Genomic DNA, 15,123 nt, shown 5'->3' on the forward strand with positions numbered 1-15,123 from the left:
TAAAGAAGTCTTATAATTAAATAAAATGTGGCCTCTGAATATTTATTTAATCTTTGGACATTTTTGTACTTGCAAAAATATTTATATAACTGAATGAAAACACTTACACAAAAACACAAGCACAATTGATTGTAAAATCAAACACAATCACAATGTGAAAGGCATAACAGAACTTTCCAACAGTGCTCAGATTCAGAATTTAATTTTGTATCATTAAACTTTTGACTTTTCAATCCCAAAATATCCCTCTCCTGTTGCCAGGCAACACATTCGTTCTGCATGACTCCTTTCCTGTCATCTTCCCTTTCCAGCACCACCTAGTCTCATCTAAATGTGTGCAACCCATCCACTCCTCTCCATAGATTTCAAGGCATAAGATTGGTTTCAGATCCAAGCTCACACCAACGCTGTGACGCCTATAATCCTCCATCGGGGAGCGGGGAAAGTGCACACCTCAGATGTGTGTGGCTCCCTTTTGAGGTCAGAGTTACTTAGGGTTGACCTGGCCTGTGCTTTCCCCAGAGCCATTCCTCTGGCCCCCCTGGCTGGTGAACATGCCTTGGTACAGGGCCTTCTCCTTCTGGTACTCGCTACTCAGCCTCTCCTCTGCTCGCTGCAGGTGCTTCTTTACATTTGCATCTGGCAGGGATTGATGGAACAGCAACAAATAAAGTTATTGAAATCTGCATTGAAGATTTCTTCTGTTTATAGACTTCAGTATACAAATGATCTGGCCTTGTTGAAATACTTTAAAGTTTGTAAGTCATTACCGTTAGGCTGACCTCTGCTGGCCTGAGTGAGGTACAGGCGGGCGGTCTGTGCATCTCCTAGCTCGAGAGTGGCAACTCCCGCTCTGTACAAGGCTTTGATGTCAGCAGGACGCCACTGCAGCACACGCAAACTGTACTCCTGCACGCGGGCGTAGTTCACACCCTGTCTCTGTAGCAGGCAGGCTGGTAGAAAGGGAGAGTTAAATAGGGAAAGCAAGATTACTGAAACTTATCAAAAATGAGTCCACTAGTTATAAATCAAAAGGTAGCATCTGTCATCTGTACATGGTACCAAGGCTTTGGAGAGCACAACATCTGTGTTACCTGCTAGGTTGTTGTAGCAGTCAACCTGGGTGCTCCTCAGTATTTCCTCTTGCTCTGCAGTAAGTACTGGCGCTTCGGGACCAAATCCTTTCACCGCCGCCATCACATTTGCATCTAAACTCCGCAGTACCAACAGGGAGCGGTGATATCGCCCTATAGCAGATCTAAAGTTCTTTTCCCGGTAGAAAGTGTTCCCTTCAGTTTTTAAGCGCACTGCCTCTTGGAGCTGGGAGTCAACTGTGGCACCAGGCGGCCCCGATTTGAATGACCCCGAGCAGCTGGCGAATGCTGCCCCGAGCTCTGAGCAGTCCTGTCCTGGCTCTTCCACACTGGCCTTAGAGCTCAATGGCTGAATGAAAAACAGAAAAATAACATGAAATAAATGAAAAAAACTAATGGCAGTTCATAATGCTTTGTCTAAGCCTACTTGTCGTTGTTAAGCTTACCTTATTGTGCCTGAAACCCAATAAATAGGTAACTGCACTGCTAATATAGTCTGGCTATGACATTTACATTTATATTTACATTTAGTCATTTAGCAGACGCTCTTATCCAGAGCGACTTACAGTAAGTACAGGGACATTCTCCCCGAGGCAAGTAGGGTAAAGTGCCTTGCCCAAGGACACAACGTCATTTAGCACGGCCGGGAATCGAACCAACAACCTTCTGATTAATACCCAGACTCCCTAACCGCTCAGCCATCTGACTCCCACTCCTATGAACTGAAGACAATAGCTAGACATAGCTAGCCTAACACTAAAGCAGTGAGGCTCTTCGCCGTTCCCCTTAGCAACTGAATCCCCACCTGCATGGATGGTAGGCTAACGTTTAGCCTAGCTGTGTTGTCTCGAGAGTCGGGCAGATATGTTTCAGAAAGACAAAAGAATGACACCTTAATATATGTTTACAAATAGTGTGCATGGTACCTACCTTACAATCCATTGATGTGTCAATCTAAAACACAGACAATTAGTTCAACCCGACAATCAACCGATATGCAACCCCTCATTAGTTGCAGCACTTCCTTCTTATTCTATGGTAAACGGTAAATCCCTCTTACACGCTACTGTTTGCTTGTTCTTACCGCCACCTACTGGCAAAACATAACGTTACACTGAAATTACTCAATAATGGAAACTTTGCTTTGTCGCTTTGTCCCTGTTAACGGTAATATATTTAGAATTTGCTCTCCTAAATAGCCTATGAGAAAACTGTTATCAATTAGTTGGCCAAAGTAGGCCAGATCTTATTATAATTAGATTTTTGACACAAGTTTGAAAAAGTTATTAAGATTTGCGAGGATTAAACTATTTTCATAGATTAGCGATTTTCTATCACGTTTGAAACGTAGGCTAATTGAAAAAGTAATGGCTGTGGAAGTAGACCAGACATTGTTAGAATTCTCTGGTGTCCGTTTGAGGTTTTATATTCATAAAAATATTTAAAAAAAATCAAAATCGTATGGGTAGTTTACACACGGTCCCTAACGCGACGCTGCAAACTAGCGTTTCCCGAATGTGAGACAAATGTTGAATGTTGAATATGAAACTAACTTCACAATCATCTCGCTTTTTAAAACCCCAATACCACGCACCTTTCGACCCCGTCCTACATATTGTGTAGGTAACATTTAACATTTTATTCATTTAGTGTACGCTTTTATACAAAACGACATACAAATAGTGCATGTAGAAAGTCGGCTGTAGACATCCGAAATGCATAGTCGTAGTGCGTAGTCGTTTTTAGTCACAGTACATTGTGGAATTGATTAAAAACATTTCCCTCATTTACACCCATCATTAATTATAATCTCACAGTGTAGCCTACAACAGACATGATTAGGGTTTCTGTAATTTCATGGAACCTCACCAGCAAATTATTTTCTATTTGTCCACTGGTGTCATGTGTGGTGTCGTATGCGTGTGCGTCACTGTTGGCATATTTGTAACTGTCTGTCAAGTCAAGGCAGTGTTGTTGTATAACGGATCGGTGCGTTCTCAATATCCGTGCTGTATCGAATTAATATGGGCAACTGATCTACGATTATGCTCGTTCAACCAAGTCGGAGAGTGTGAGAGATAGGCTACAGAAGTGTTTACGTTTAGTCTAAACTTACAATATGGAGCTTGATAGGCGACTGTTGCTGGCTCACTGTACCGCACACACCCTCTCGGTTCTGGCAGGGCTCTTGGTGGTCGTCCCACTTGCGCTCAACGGCTCAGCTTTCAAAGGGCGTTGTGCGCTTTTCTCCACTGGCTACTGGAAGACCGAAAACCAGACCGAAATCACCGGGGAACAGGGCGAGATATCACATTTAGTGGTTCAACAATGGGGTCCACCGGCGGCATGCCAATTTGCCACTTTCGTCGGCGTTTTTACTGTACTGTACGGTGCTGCGCAAGGCTGGCGAAGTATATTTTATCTTCATGGGCGGCATGACGAGTGAGCTTACTTTTCAAAATATGTTGGCCTCTAGCTTGATGCTGACAAATGCCAAAGTTCTGTAATACTGATTATTATAACGTTGCTTTTTGGGGGGGACCAAGCAAATGCATGGATATAACATTTCAAGCAGAGTAGCGTAGCCATATTATGTGGTTGCGAATTGATTTTTTTCCCTTACGCAGCACCCTCTTCTCTTCCTTCCTCACGCTGCTGCTGAGCCTGTGTGTGTTGTTCCTGTCCGGAGGGGCCAGCGTCACTTTATCCCTAGGCTTCGCATCCTGGTGTGACACTGTCACAGATGACAACACCCGACCATACAGGTAGGCTACTAACTTCATGGGGCGTAGAGGTATCTTCAAGAACGTTGTGGTGTGTGTACAGGGAAGTTTTTGATGTGTGTGTGTGTGTGTGTAGCTGTGCTGATTCTCAGTCGGTGCCCATGTACTTGGACGTGCAGACGTCATCCTTCTACACAGAGCTGACCTGTGCAGAGGTAAGCTCTAAAGTCCATGCCAGTTACTGATTTATTCTTTCAATATTTTTACATGATCCATAGGCTATACATTTTGTATTTATTTATTTATCAGAAGCTTTTTTTGTGAAAGCCACGTACCAATAGTGCTTATACATCAGATAATCAAGTGGTTAGAGCCTAAGAACGGTTGATATCATGTATTATTACCAGGCAGTGCAACTAAATTATCATCTCAACTGCAATGTTACCCTATTTTAAAGATAGAATAATGCAACAAAAAGACCAACATCATTACTTGAAAGAAAAGGGCCCTTGTTTTGTATTAAATGTTTCTTCTTTCTTCCATTCTCCAATTTTCTACTTTCTACCCTACTCTTGCTCTCTGTCTCCCTTATGCTCTCTCTCACCTTCTTTCTCACCTTCTCTCCAGGTGTCACTGTGGTGTGTGACGGCCCTGTGGCTGACACACTCCATCCTGTCCTTCATGCGTCTCTATCATTCCCACAGCCAGCACATCACTGGGCCCTGCCTCCCCAGGGAGAAGGAGCTGCTCCTGGGATACACATCGTCAGACGGCTCCCCCACACCTCCACACCCCCCAGCGACACCCACCATCTTCGTCTGATATGTCCCCCACCTTGCAGCTGCATGTTTAATACTTGTCGCCATTTAGAATCCTAATCTAACCACTTTTACCAACTTCTCAAAAGCACAAGTGAAACCAGACCCCAAACCTCAATTTGACTTTATACAGATGTAAAGAATCTGGAAATCCAAGACTGACTAACTCTTGTTAACCATTTGGATGATCATCCTTAGTGAACATTTTACAAATTGTAGACTTAAGTAACTTTAGGGCATCTATTTGACTATTAGGTAAAAAGGATCCAGTTATACCAAAAAAGGGAAGCAAAACACAGTTATAAAATGTGCAATATTAAGCTTCCTTAAAGCTTTTTAATAAGATGATATGATTTCTTAATATAAGAATACCCCCCAAAAAAATGTTATCCATATTTCATGACAAAGTTATTTCACTGTGTTGAATACATAAAAGCATCCTGGTGTTATGGCTTTCAAAACAAATGACTTTCTTAACATAACAGCAACCGATAAGCTAAAGTTCATTATGTATGTTCAAATCTGCTGTGTTCAACAATAGGACACCTCACATATAAATATGCATGTTTGTTTACAGGTAAAGAGTTAAAACATTGTTTACTATTGTGTTGATTTTGTACTGAGAGGGCCTTCATTGGGAAGAATGTCATCCATGTGCATGGAGCCATCTGAAAACAGGCTCACTATGTGAGCTGCTGCATGTGAATGTGCTATTGTAACAGATAAATAATTCTCTTCCTCTAATGAGGGTTCTATGTATGAAGCTGTTTGTGTGGAGGCAACTGCTTGCAGGGCATCTGTAGCACTGAAGTTGTCCTGCAGATGTAATGCCAACTTGGCTTTGATGTATCAAAGTTGAAGTTTGTGTGTGTGATGTAAAGGATGAGTGCCAGGGGGATAAAGGATAGATAGGTTGTTATCCTAAGCTTTAAACTCGGAACCTTGAGTCAAGTAATTGTAATGAAACACATATAAAGCAGAACTAAGAACCTGAAGTGAAGAGATTAAATGTTGATTGTTGAACCATTTTGTTTCATATTGTTTATTGACATATATGTTTGAACCCTGTTTGTATTAGCCAATCATTAAAAAAAACTATTGTCTTTTGAATAAATATCTGCCACACATTAAAAATATATTTACTCAAACACTGTTACCCTTTGGTTAGAACATTAGTGGCCGGTCTTCATATGACCACCTTTTAAAAAACAAGCTTTGGTATAGCCCCATAAATTTGCAAGGAATATTTGTTTTTAGTCATCTTGCAAGCTTGTTGAAGTGGATGGACTCTGTGTTGGTTTAGTGCTGTCTACTTCATGGTCAGGCAGCACCAATTGATAGAGCACCACTGCACCCTTGGCTGATGGACACAACTCTGACCAGAGGGGGGAGCTCTTGTCCAACTGTAGAAGATCCTTCAAAATCAGAGAGAAAAAGGATAAACACCTATACATCATATAACATTGTCCGTGTACCATCGATTGTAAGTCGTGTGATTATTTTCTTCTAAAGACATCTTGTCTGCATATTCCCCAAACACAATACTGTCCCAGTACTTTTCCTGTCCCTTGGTGGTTCTGTAAATGGCGAGTGAGTGTAGCTGCTTACCGTTTGGCTCAGGAAAACAATGTCTGTAGACTCATGGGCCTCAGTCCCTCCCTGCCAGTACAGCTCTTGGATCTCTGCTGAGCTTAGTGAACATCTAAAAGAACCACAGAATATAGTAACTAATCCACCCTGATTGTTTTTGACCTTTCCACATCTTATTCACACTAGCTAAGGGCTTGTCCTCATATAGGCAGTAGCTGTTGACGTCTTTTCATTCAAAAGCAGTAGTTACAGTTGTAGAAAACTCCTCTAAATGGCTGTTGCTATAATGTTTACTTGCACCCTTATCCAATGTGTTTCTAGTAAGGTGACCTCTGGCATTTAAGGATATCTCTTCCTGTCCTTAAGTGTTACCATACCTTATGTAGAATTCTGCACTGGGTCTCCCAGAGCTAGTATGATTCAGAGCCACACCCATGAGCACTGGTTCTCCTAAAGAACCCATGGGAACATTCACCTGCCCAGGGGTGAGGGAAAGAGAAATTGAAAAAAGGACATGAGACAGAAACAGGTTGTCAAAGATTAAACTTGGAAGTGGTGTGTATTTGTATCTGTCCATTCCAGCATAGATGATGGCCCAGATCCATGTGATGTGGCCCACCTCGTCTCTGATCTCTGTGCACACAGAGGAAAACAGCTCCGTGACCACAGCCTCCTCTCTCTTCTGCAGCAGCTCCACACTGATCTTGTCCTCTCGCACACACACACCCTCACACACTGCCTGGGCAATGAATAGCAAGGAAAGATGATGGTACTTACCATTACACAACCTTACAAAACATTCCTGTCAATGAATGTATGACACACAACACTGTATCAATAATTGTGGCCATGTCTTGTTGACCATGATTTTGAATCATACTAAAGCAGCTTTGTTTCTTCTAGCTCCCTCCCTCCCTCACTCCATATCCAGCTCCCTCTCTCTTACCTTTGGTTCGGGGTGCCCCCCAGGAATGTCCAGGAGCCCTCCTGCCTCTGCCACTCTCTGGCTTCGTCTGATCAGCACCACCTGTCCGTCACGGGTGCACAAAACTCCACCCACCCCCAGCGGTTGAGCCAATAGAGCCAGCGGATCCCCAAACTCGATCTCCCCACGCCGGCGCAGTTCCCCTGCCTTTTGAGACCAGTTGGTGCCCAGGAAGTCCTTGTAGCAGGTCAGCCCCAACCTCAGTGTCAGTAGAGCCTTGTTCTTTCTGCATGTGTCTCTCTCTGGGCCGGGTTGAAGTTGGGGCTGGAGCTTAGTCCCAAACATGTTACATACTCTTGGTTCTCCTGCATTGAAATCTGTGGTTTGAGTGGAGGTTCGTGTTTCTATTTCATTCACCCCACAGCTTGGACCTCTGTCTGTGTGTCCTGACTGGTCAATGTGGTCTCTTACTCTTCCACAGCTTGAGTTTAGTTGGGCATCAAACGCAGAAATTGCAGGCAAACATCTGTCTTTGTCACACAAACAGCCTTTCTTCATCAAAGTAGGAGAATCTCCACCACCAGAAGGGGGCGGTGTCAGGGTAAAAGAGTGCAGTCGGAATTTGGCCCCGTTGAAAAGCCATGGTTCGTTGATTATTCTCTCCTTCCACACCTCATCTATGTTTTGCTCTAGAACTGGGTCTGTCTGACGATTAAATCTATTTAGAAGGCAAAGGGATAGAGACATACAAATATAGTTAGTCTCCCGGGCAGACTATGGGCATCACAAAATAAATTACTTTTGACTGTACCTTTCAGAGAGCTCCACGTGAACCTGGGATTTTAAAAGTCCTCTCCAATCTGCGCAGTGAAGCAACACAGACACCTCAGGATCCATTGCGTATAGTGGTTCCCTACCTTGCCTTTAGTCCACTAAAATCGTATTCGATTCATTTTAGACCATACCACGTGACAACCAGGAAAAAGGTGATCTGAGCAGAATTTAGCAACCAACTAAGCTGCAACTTGATCATTGAGTGTTTTGATAATTTTAGAAATTGACAGATGTATAAAAAAATTCGAGGGATGTGTCAATCACAAAACACGGAACAGCTAACGTAAACCGAATTCATTCGCCTAGCTACATTATTACTGGCAAGCTGTGGCAGGAGGTTTAACATGAGCTCTAATAGCTTTAGCACTAGCTTGCTTAATCTCAATCAGCTAGTTACATTGCTAGCTAGTTAGCCTACAATCTGTCTGTAGTCTGCTACCTACTGCCAGTTTTAATGTAAAAAAAAAAATTACGGATCATACCGTTTGCTTACTTAACACTGAGCTCAAGCTTTCTACGGAGCCAAGAACATTGGGACACGACCATGTTAGCGGCAAGTTTGTTTGAACAATACGGAAGTAGTTTTTAATAGCCTAAACAACAACATTTTTTAAAGACAAAAGGCCCTATATTATTTTTCTGAATGAAATTGTATTTTATTATTCAGAACTCATTTTAATAAAATAAATAAAACAAAATTATATAATTTATTCCTCTTGGTTTAAAAGAAAGAAAGGAAGTTGTACAGTACGACTAGAGCAAGTACCGCCCATTGAAAATCTGAACTCTTATTGATACAGTAAGTAGTACGCCTAGTTAGTAGGCTAGTAAACTGGCTCACCAGACAAATAATAAATAAACACGAGCTCGCCAATTCGTCTGTTTCACAATGTTTTACATACTAAAAGTCTAGCTGAAAGCTGTCTTTCAGCCTACCTTTATTGTACCTTAAGATCCTATTTGCGGTTAAATAAAATGTACAGTACATAAATAGATTGTATACTACGTTTTTGTGGTACATTATAGATCTTATCACCATGCACTAAAAGGTTAGATAACAACACAGAACAGAACATAATAGTGTACTGGTGTAGGCTATTGTGCTGGATAGGACAGCATTCACTGACAGCGGTGCTTGCCTTGAAAGAAGACACGGCTTATGCAAGTAGAGCCTCAATGCAGTGCAGCTATGTTTGTTATGAAACGGATGTTAGCTAGCTCTAGCTAGCCTAACTGCAATGTAACGATCGGTATGTTTGTCTTTTTAAGTTTTATTGTCAGTTCTGTTCAATGTTTTATTCTTGTGGGTGTGTTATGAAGACAACTGGGGCACAGATCTACATAAAAGTCAAGAATCTTTGGGTCAGTTGAAGCTAGCACATCCAAGTTAGCAAAGCACTTAGCTTGGTTCTAGTTCTACAGTCATTTTTAAACATGGACTGATACAAAATGCTTTTATACTGCTTTTGGTACCAGCTATCTTCACACCAGAATAGGTCGTTAAATTCGTGCTCCAGATCAAAGTGAAGTGTAGCTAGCTCTGTACCCTCAGATTATTAGTCCTGTATGAAAAGTACAGTGTGTACCATTTGTAATGAGTTTTGAGTTCTCAGACTTGGCCCTGCCAGCTTGAATTAATTTATGGTAATATAACCTAATAATAATATTTTGTATTATAACAATACATGACAACAGTTGTCCCTGCAATATTTCTCATGAATGTTTGACATCCTCTTGTGTTCACAGTGGCATCACATGCCCTTTGAGTGGACATTCCCTTTTGTCTATCTGCTGACCTGACTTTCCAATGGAATCTTTTTGAACGGTATGTAGGGCAAAGCTCTGGCAAGTGAGGAAACGAATGGTTTTCCCATTCAGTAAAATCATTAGGCTACATTTAATTCATTTAGCAGACCCTTCTATCCAAAGCAACACACAAAAGTACAGAAAGAAAAGTAGAAGATCAAGGATCGGATGTGCATAGATCTACTTCTACAGTATTTCGGTGGTTAAAACATATTCTATATTTACTAGCCACAATGCAAAGTAACCACATCACAGTGCAAAATTCTAAATTCTAATCTAAATTGATAGCAACAATAACATTGATTACAGTTTCTAGCTGATTAATGTATGGTGCACCAAAATAATAATACTACAGTGCAATAATAACTCTCAACTCTAACTCTCAATTACTGAACTACAGTCTAACAATGACATTATGAATACAGTAGTGCCTAATATTGCAGCGCCTATTACAGTGCAGCAGAATTACCAACATATCTCCAGTGCAATACCAACTACTCGGCTGCATTTGCTTTTCAGACAGGATCACAAATACAAAGTGCAGGGAAGGGACAAAGTTGCAGGTATTACAAGAAGTGATGATCTGCTAAGTGCTGCTTTCGGTGCCCTTGAGTCGAGTCAACACAGAATTTAGTTGAAGTGTTGAAGAGGAGCGTCTTGAGACCATGGAGGAAGTCAATGCTCACACCCTCAGTCTTTTCCTTTGTTTCTCTGCTCCTTCTCAGGTCTAAAACAGACACAACAGTTTCCCATCATGCAGCTGGAAGCCCCGCTTCGTCTGTGTCACAGCTGCCTGTGGTGGTGCAAGACTGGCCTGCGTATGCTGTCCCAGAGCTCTGCACACAAGTAAACACACACACTTACCCTCACTTTGCATTCTAGGTGCGTGTGCTTTTGTCTGCGTGTGTGCATGTGAGAAAGAAAATGTGTTGAAGGCGTATGAAAGGGAATTGATGAGAATTTCCACTGCAGGCGTCAGGCCAACAAATGAGCATGCTCACGTGCAAAATGACATGCACCGTCTCACATGCAGATTTTTGTTTTCTGGCATTGCAGAACGGCTGTTAACTACTATGAACTTCTGGGAGTGAAGTCTAATGCCTCCATTGAGGAAATAAAGAATGCTTTTTTTGACAAATCCAAAAAGGTAGGAAGGGCTCATTTACAGTGGATGTGCATCCACAAGAGGGTGCTCCTTCACTAAATACCCAATTCTAACCTTTAATCAAAACATTCCCACGGTGTGCTATGTGCATGTATGTGAAAGAAGGTTTGTTATGATGATGTACGGATAAGCGTGTTAAAATGGATGTGTATGTGCCTCTATATATTTGTTTTGGTTGTGGGTAGTCAGGGAATTCCCCTATGCTTGTGCACGTGTGTGTGTATTTGTGCTTGCATAACCAGATTTTTACTAATTCTAACTTTCCTGTATGTTTCTCAGTGTCACCCAGACAGTGACCCGTCTAACCCAGGGCTCCACAGTCAGTTTGTGGAGCTGAACGAGGCCTACAGGGTGCTGAGCAAAGATCTCACCCGGAAGGAGTATGACCTACGTATCCGCCAGCCCTACGCTGGAGGTCAAGCTTTCAGATCCACCTCCAGCTACTCGTATAACCCCAGGTGCGAAACCATCTCACTCATAATGGCAGACATACTTGGGCTTTCCAAACACACCATTTGTCTCTCTCTCTCTTGTTGAGACACACGTTTCCATGTCTCTCTTAAACGCCGTTGCTTGATTTTTTTTTGTCCTTGAAGGATGCATGCATTGCTCTCTCTGAATCACTCATTGACTCTTGACATGCAAACCTACAAGTTGTACCTTCTTTTGTCTCAAGCTCTCTCCCTTTTCTTGTCTGCCAGAGCGGATGCCCAGGAGAGCATGCGTTACTGGGAGCAGTTTCGCCCGTCGCAGGAAAGCAAAGCAGAACAGTGGGAGAAGAAGAGGAAAAGAAACTTCAGGCTGGTGGGCTACTGCCTCATCACCATGGTGGTCAGCATTGGAGCACACGTTCTTTTCTTCAGGTACCACCAACGGGGAAGAATCGAGGAAAGAAAAAAGCATTTGGGACTATGACATAAATACTGGTGGACAGTCAACAGGCTTTTGATTTAAGAGTACTCATTTTTGTATTCTGTGTACACATTCTTGTCCCCAATTTAGTTGTGCATTTAGATTAGTTTCACCCGGCTGTACCCATGGTAATCAATGAGCCAACACACCTCAGTTACGTCAAGTATCTAAAAACCCTTTTTCTCATATGGGTTAATTTTTCGGTTGCATTCTAGAGCTTCTGAATGGGCCTAGGGTGTGTGTGGACACAGGTGCCCCTGGCTTCCACCCAGAATATACCATCATGGCTCTGCTAATCTGTGTTTTCACACATGGACTTGGCAGCACAACCCCTGTTTTCAGTGATGGCCCTCTCTCTGATCTGCACATTACTATTGTGTGACAAGCACGGACAGTAAATCACGAATGGACACAGGATGAATATTTGTATTTGCTGTGATGATATTCCTCTGTGTTTGGAGAGTGTGTTTGGGGTCATGTTGTCACTTCCTGTTCAACAGGAAGTTGGAAGAGGTCCATAATAACTTCATGGATGAAAAGGACAGAGCGATCTTGGAGATCTACAACGAGTCCAAAGAGCGGGCAAGGTGTGTAAAAGGACTGATACACACACATGCACACTTATGCTCACACACATCTGTTTTAGAGTGTTTTCTGTAAAAAAGGAGACTTGGGACAGTTACATAGAAAAGTAAAAGTACTTTATGTAACTGAGGTGTGTTTTCCTAACAGTTGGCTCTTTGATTACAACTGTTCTGACATGTGCACACATGAGTCAAACATGCTCATGTATTTCACAGTATTTTAAAAATGACCCAAGTCTCTAATACTGTATGTTTGATATGTACACCTGATCCATCGCATCCTCGTTGGCAGAGTGAATGGCTTTAAGAAGCAGACGGAAATCCTCAGACAGAAGCACGCCGAGTTTTTGGAGAAATACAAGATCAGTGGGGACAGAGATGACAAGTAGGACAACAAGCAACGAGTTTGCCTGACTTTGCATTAGTGAACTACAGGACAATGGAGGAGAAAGGTGTTGGTATTCAACCTTTGTAGATTTTTTTAAATTGTTAGCTTTTTAATTAATAAACACACTTGTTTGCCTGATGGTCAGATAATGAGCTGAATGAGTTCAAACATTCAACGCAGGGGTGAAATGGGACTAAGTTGAAACGTGGGTACACGATTCTGTGAGGTTGAACCTTAAACATTGTGAGACTGTTGCTAATTAAGTCACAGTGACATGCTAATGCCCCCAGCCACCCTCTCCCATTCACAGGCAGAAAGAATGAACTCTCATACGTCTGTGAAGGTACCTGCTGCAAACCTGCTATATCCCAGATATAGAAGACCCAGTTTCGTTGCACAGGGTTTGTGTCAAGAAAAGCATAGTCGATAGGCCAAGAGAATAAAGTGTAACATTCAGTCTAGAACTATTACAAATTGTTTAAGGTTGTGAACACCCCACCAAGACAGTGAGTTTAAGTTATTGTACCTCTGTTAAGTGTCTTTTATGGAACTCATAACAAGGCCCTTAATATAAACTTTAAATTGCGATTAATCTTTTTCTTACTGAAAGGAAGTAGAATCCAGCAGTTATATTTAGTCCGGTGATGACTTTAAAAGGGAATATAACTTTTCTTATATTGACACCGGAATGTCAGTAACGAATCAGAATCAGAATGGGTTTTATTCGCCATGAAATTTTGCACAGACAAGGAATTAAAGATCATTAAAGATGGAGAGTCAGACTCATCCTCTAAAAAAGTAAGATATGTATCATGTATTATTTCAGAGTGGAAGACAGCTACAACTACATTAACCGCAATGCCTTTTTGTTTATAGTAACAGATGTTTTTATTCAGAGTGATTTTAATGACCGCCTCAATTTCTTTAGCTGTTCTGTTATGGAATGACGATTAAAATGTTTAATTTATGCCCTCAACCAACAGTCATTGTTTTTTCTTTTTTTCTTTTTTATCGTTCCTGTAGAGTGTAGACCAATCTGTCTCTTCCTCGCCTGTCTCATCAGGCTCTGATTTTGGCTGATGAAGGATCTTGCCGATATCCGAAACAGACAACATGAAGTCCACTTTAGCATGGTCTTGGCTGCAAGGGATTTTTCCTTGCACTCTCCAGGCCCTTAGCTGAAACCACAGAAGCCTAGATAAGAACCCCCGCATACTGCCTTCCCTCATGTGGCGTGTGATTGCCCCCTCATAACCCAAACACCCCTCACTGACAGAGACTCCAGTGTGGACTGAGAGACAGGCTGAGGGAAGACAGAAATGATCAGGCTGCTCTCTCCAGGTTGTGAAAGTCTGAAATAGTTCAGTTCTATAAAATTGTGGATTGATTCATTTCTAATTAAAATTTATATAGATTAACCTTTGTGTTTGTCTTTAAGCAGTGAGAGAGAGAGAGGGAGCATGTGAGTGAGCATTTGAGTGTGTCTATGAAAGATAAAGGCTGGTGGAGCAGGGGTATGGGAGATGATGAGAGCACAATCAAAATACAATTAAAATGGTAGTAGAAATTTTTTTCCTCTGCTGTCTTCTGTAATTGTTCTAATGGTTATTTATGGGGGTATTGAGAGTGAAGTGATGCCCTGGTAAATGATTTGCAGGCTGAATGACGAATAACAGGGGGAGGTTCACCTGTATGCCGTGCGCGGGTGCGTTCGTCCCATTTGGAAAAAGTTGGCAGTGCAACGGTTACGCGGAATCCAGAGTTGCGCCGAGTGCGTCTTAAAATTATGCTCTGAAGGGCAAAGGAAATGAGGAGAGCGATCATAACAAATGCAGACTCACTCTCCAGACACTCTCTACTTGCAAACCGATAGTGTGCCCCAGACTCCAACCTTCTGTACGAGATTTGATGAAGGACAAGTCGTGGTTTGATGCGCTGTGAACGAAACGTCATTTTACCAAAAAGCGGTGGATTCACTCTGCCAACAGTATGACATGGAAGTGTGCGGCACTGTCGCCAACATGATTGAAGACAGGCGCACTGAAGCTGCCGGAGGAATAAACGGAAATCATATAGCCTAATATATTGTGAGGCCAGTCTATAAAAGGGTAATATATATATATATATGTGCTGTTGGGCAGTTTCACGTGATAAGGATACGTTCGCACCAAACATTTTCTTCGGGACTGAAAATGGACCTGTAAATCACGCCACCCCTGACGCTTACCGGGCCATTTCAATGGGAGCCGACCAATGGAATTACGTTACCGGCTTTTTTCTTACC

General features: G+C 42.2%; 4 protein-coding genes across 6 annotated transcripts; 2 read left to right on the plus strand and 2 right to left on the minus strand.

Moving 5' to 3' along the window:
- Positions 1 to 21: 21 nt before the first annotated feature.
- Positions 22 to 2,132, minus strand: ttc9c (tetratricopeptide repeat domain 9C). The gene is made up of 4 exons (XM_067247421.1): positions 2,025 to 2,132; positions 1,095 to 1,443; positions 771 to 953; positions 22 to 639 (listed from the first exon to the last, which is right to left on the minus strand). Exons 1-4 carry the CDS (start codon positions 2,034 to 2,036, stop codon positions 488 to 490), a joined length of 696 nt encoding a protein of 231 aa, XP_067103522.1. The 5' UTR covers positions 2,037 to 2,132; the 3' UTR covers positions 22 to 487.
- Positions 2,133 to 3,024: 892 nt separating this feature from the next.
- zgc:153018 (Transmembrane protein 179-like) lies at positions 3,025 to 4,789 on the plus strand. Its single transcript, XM_067248227.1, has 4 exons — positions 3,025 to 3,536; positions 3,722 to 3,859; positions 3,954 to 4,032; positions 4,445 to 4,789. The coding sequence occupies exons 1-4, from the start codon at positions 3,214 to 3,216 to the stop codon at positions 4,637 to 4,639; spliced, it is 735 nt and encodes a 244-aa protein (XP_067104328.1). The 5' UTR covers positions 3,025 to 3,213; the 3' UTR covers positions 4,640 to 4,789.
- An 859-nt stretch (positions 4,790 to 5,648) lies between these two features.
- Positions 5,649 to 8,501, minus strand: nudt22 (nudix (nucleoside diphosphate linked moiety X)-type motif 22). Its single transcript, XM_067248226.1, has 6 exons — positions 7,962 to 8,501; positions 7,172 to 7,868; positions 6,845 to 6,964; positions 6,603 to 6,700; positions 6,244 to 6,337; positions 5,649 to 6,050 (listed from the first exon to the last, which is right to left on the minus strand). Exons 1-6 carry the CDS (start codon positions 8,045 to 8,047, stop codon positions 5,889 to 5,891), a joined length of 1,257 nt encoding a protein of 418 aa, XP_067104327.1. The 5' UTR covers positions 8,048 to 8,501; the 3' UTR covers positions 5,649 to 5,888.
- A 637-nt stretch (positions 8,502 to 9,138) lies between these two features.
- dnajc4 (DnaJ (Hsp40) homolog, subfamily C, member 4) lies at positions 9,139 to 13,821 on the plus strand. Of its 3 annotated transcripts, none has more exons than XM_067247626.1 (8): positions 9,139 to 9,234; positions 9,731 to 9,809; positions 10,516 to 10,636; positions 10,847 to 10,937; positions 11,235 to 11,413; positions 11,657 to 11,818; positions 12,368 to 12,454; positions 12,744 to 13,821. In XM_067247626.1, the coding sequence occupies exons 3-8, from the start codon at positions 10,545 to 10,547 to the stop codon at positions 12,838 to 12,840; spliced, it is 708 nt and encodes a 235-aa protein (XP_067103727.1). In that variant the 5' UTR covers positions 9,139 to 9,234; positions 9,731 to 9,809; positions 10,516 to 10,544; the 3' UTR covers positions 12,841 to 13,821. The 3 variants fall into 3 exon arrangements, with proteins under 3 accessions (XP_067103727.1, XP_067103728.1, XP_067103729.1); XM_067247627.1 differs by having other exon boundaries at positions 9,193 to 9,346; XM_067247628.1 differs by lacking the exon at positions 9,139 to 9,234 and adding an exon at positions 9,517 to 9,628.
- Positions 13,822 to 15,123: the final 1,302 nt, after the last annotated feature.

Source organism: Osmerus mordax, chromosome 12 (genome assembly GCF_038355195.1).
Source record: "Osmerus mordax isolate fOsmMor3 chromosome 12, fOsmMor3.pri, whole genome shotgun sequence".
Classification (NCBI taxonomy): domain Eukaryota; kingdom Metazoa; phylum Chordata; class Actinopteri; order Osmeriformes; family Osmeridae; genus Osmerus; species Osmerus mordax.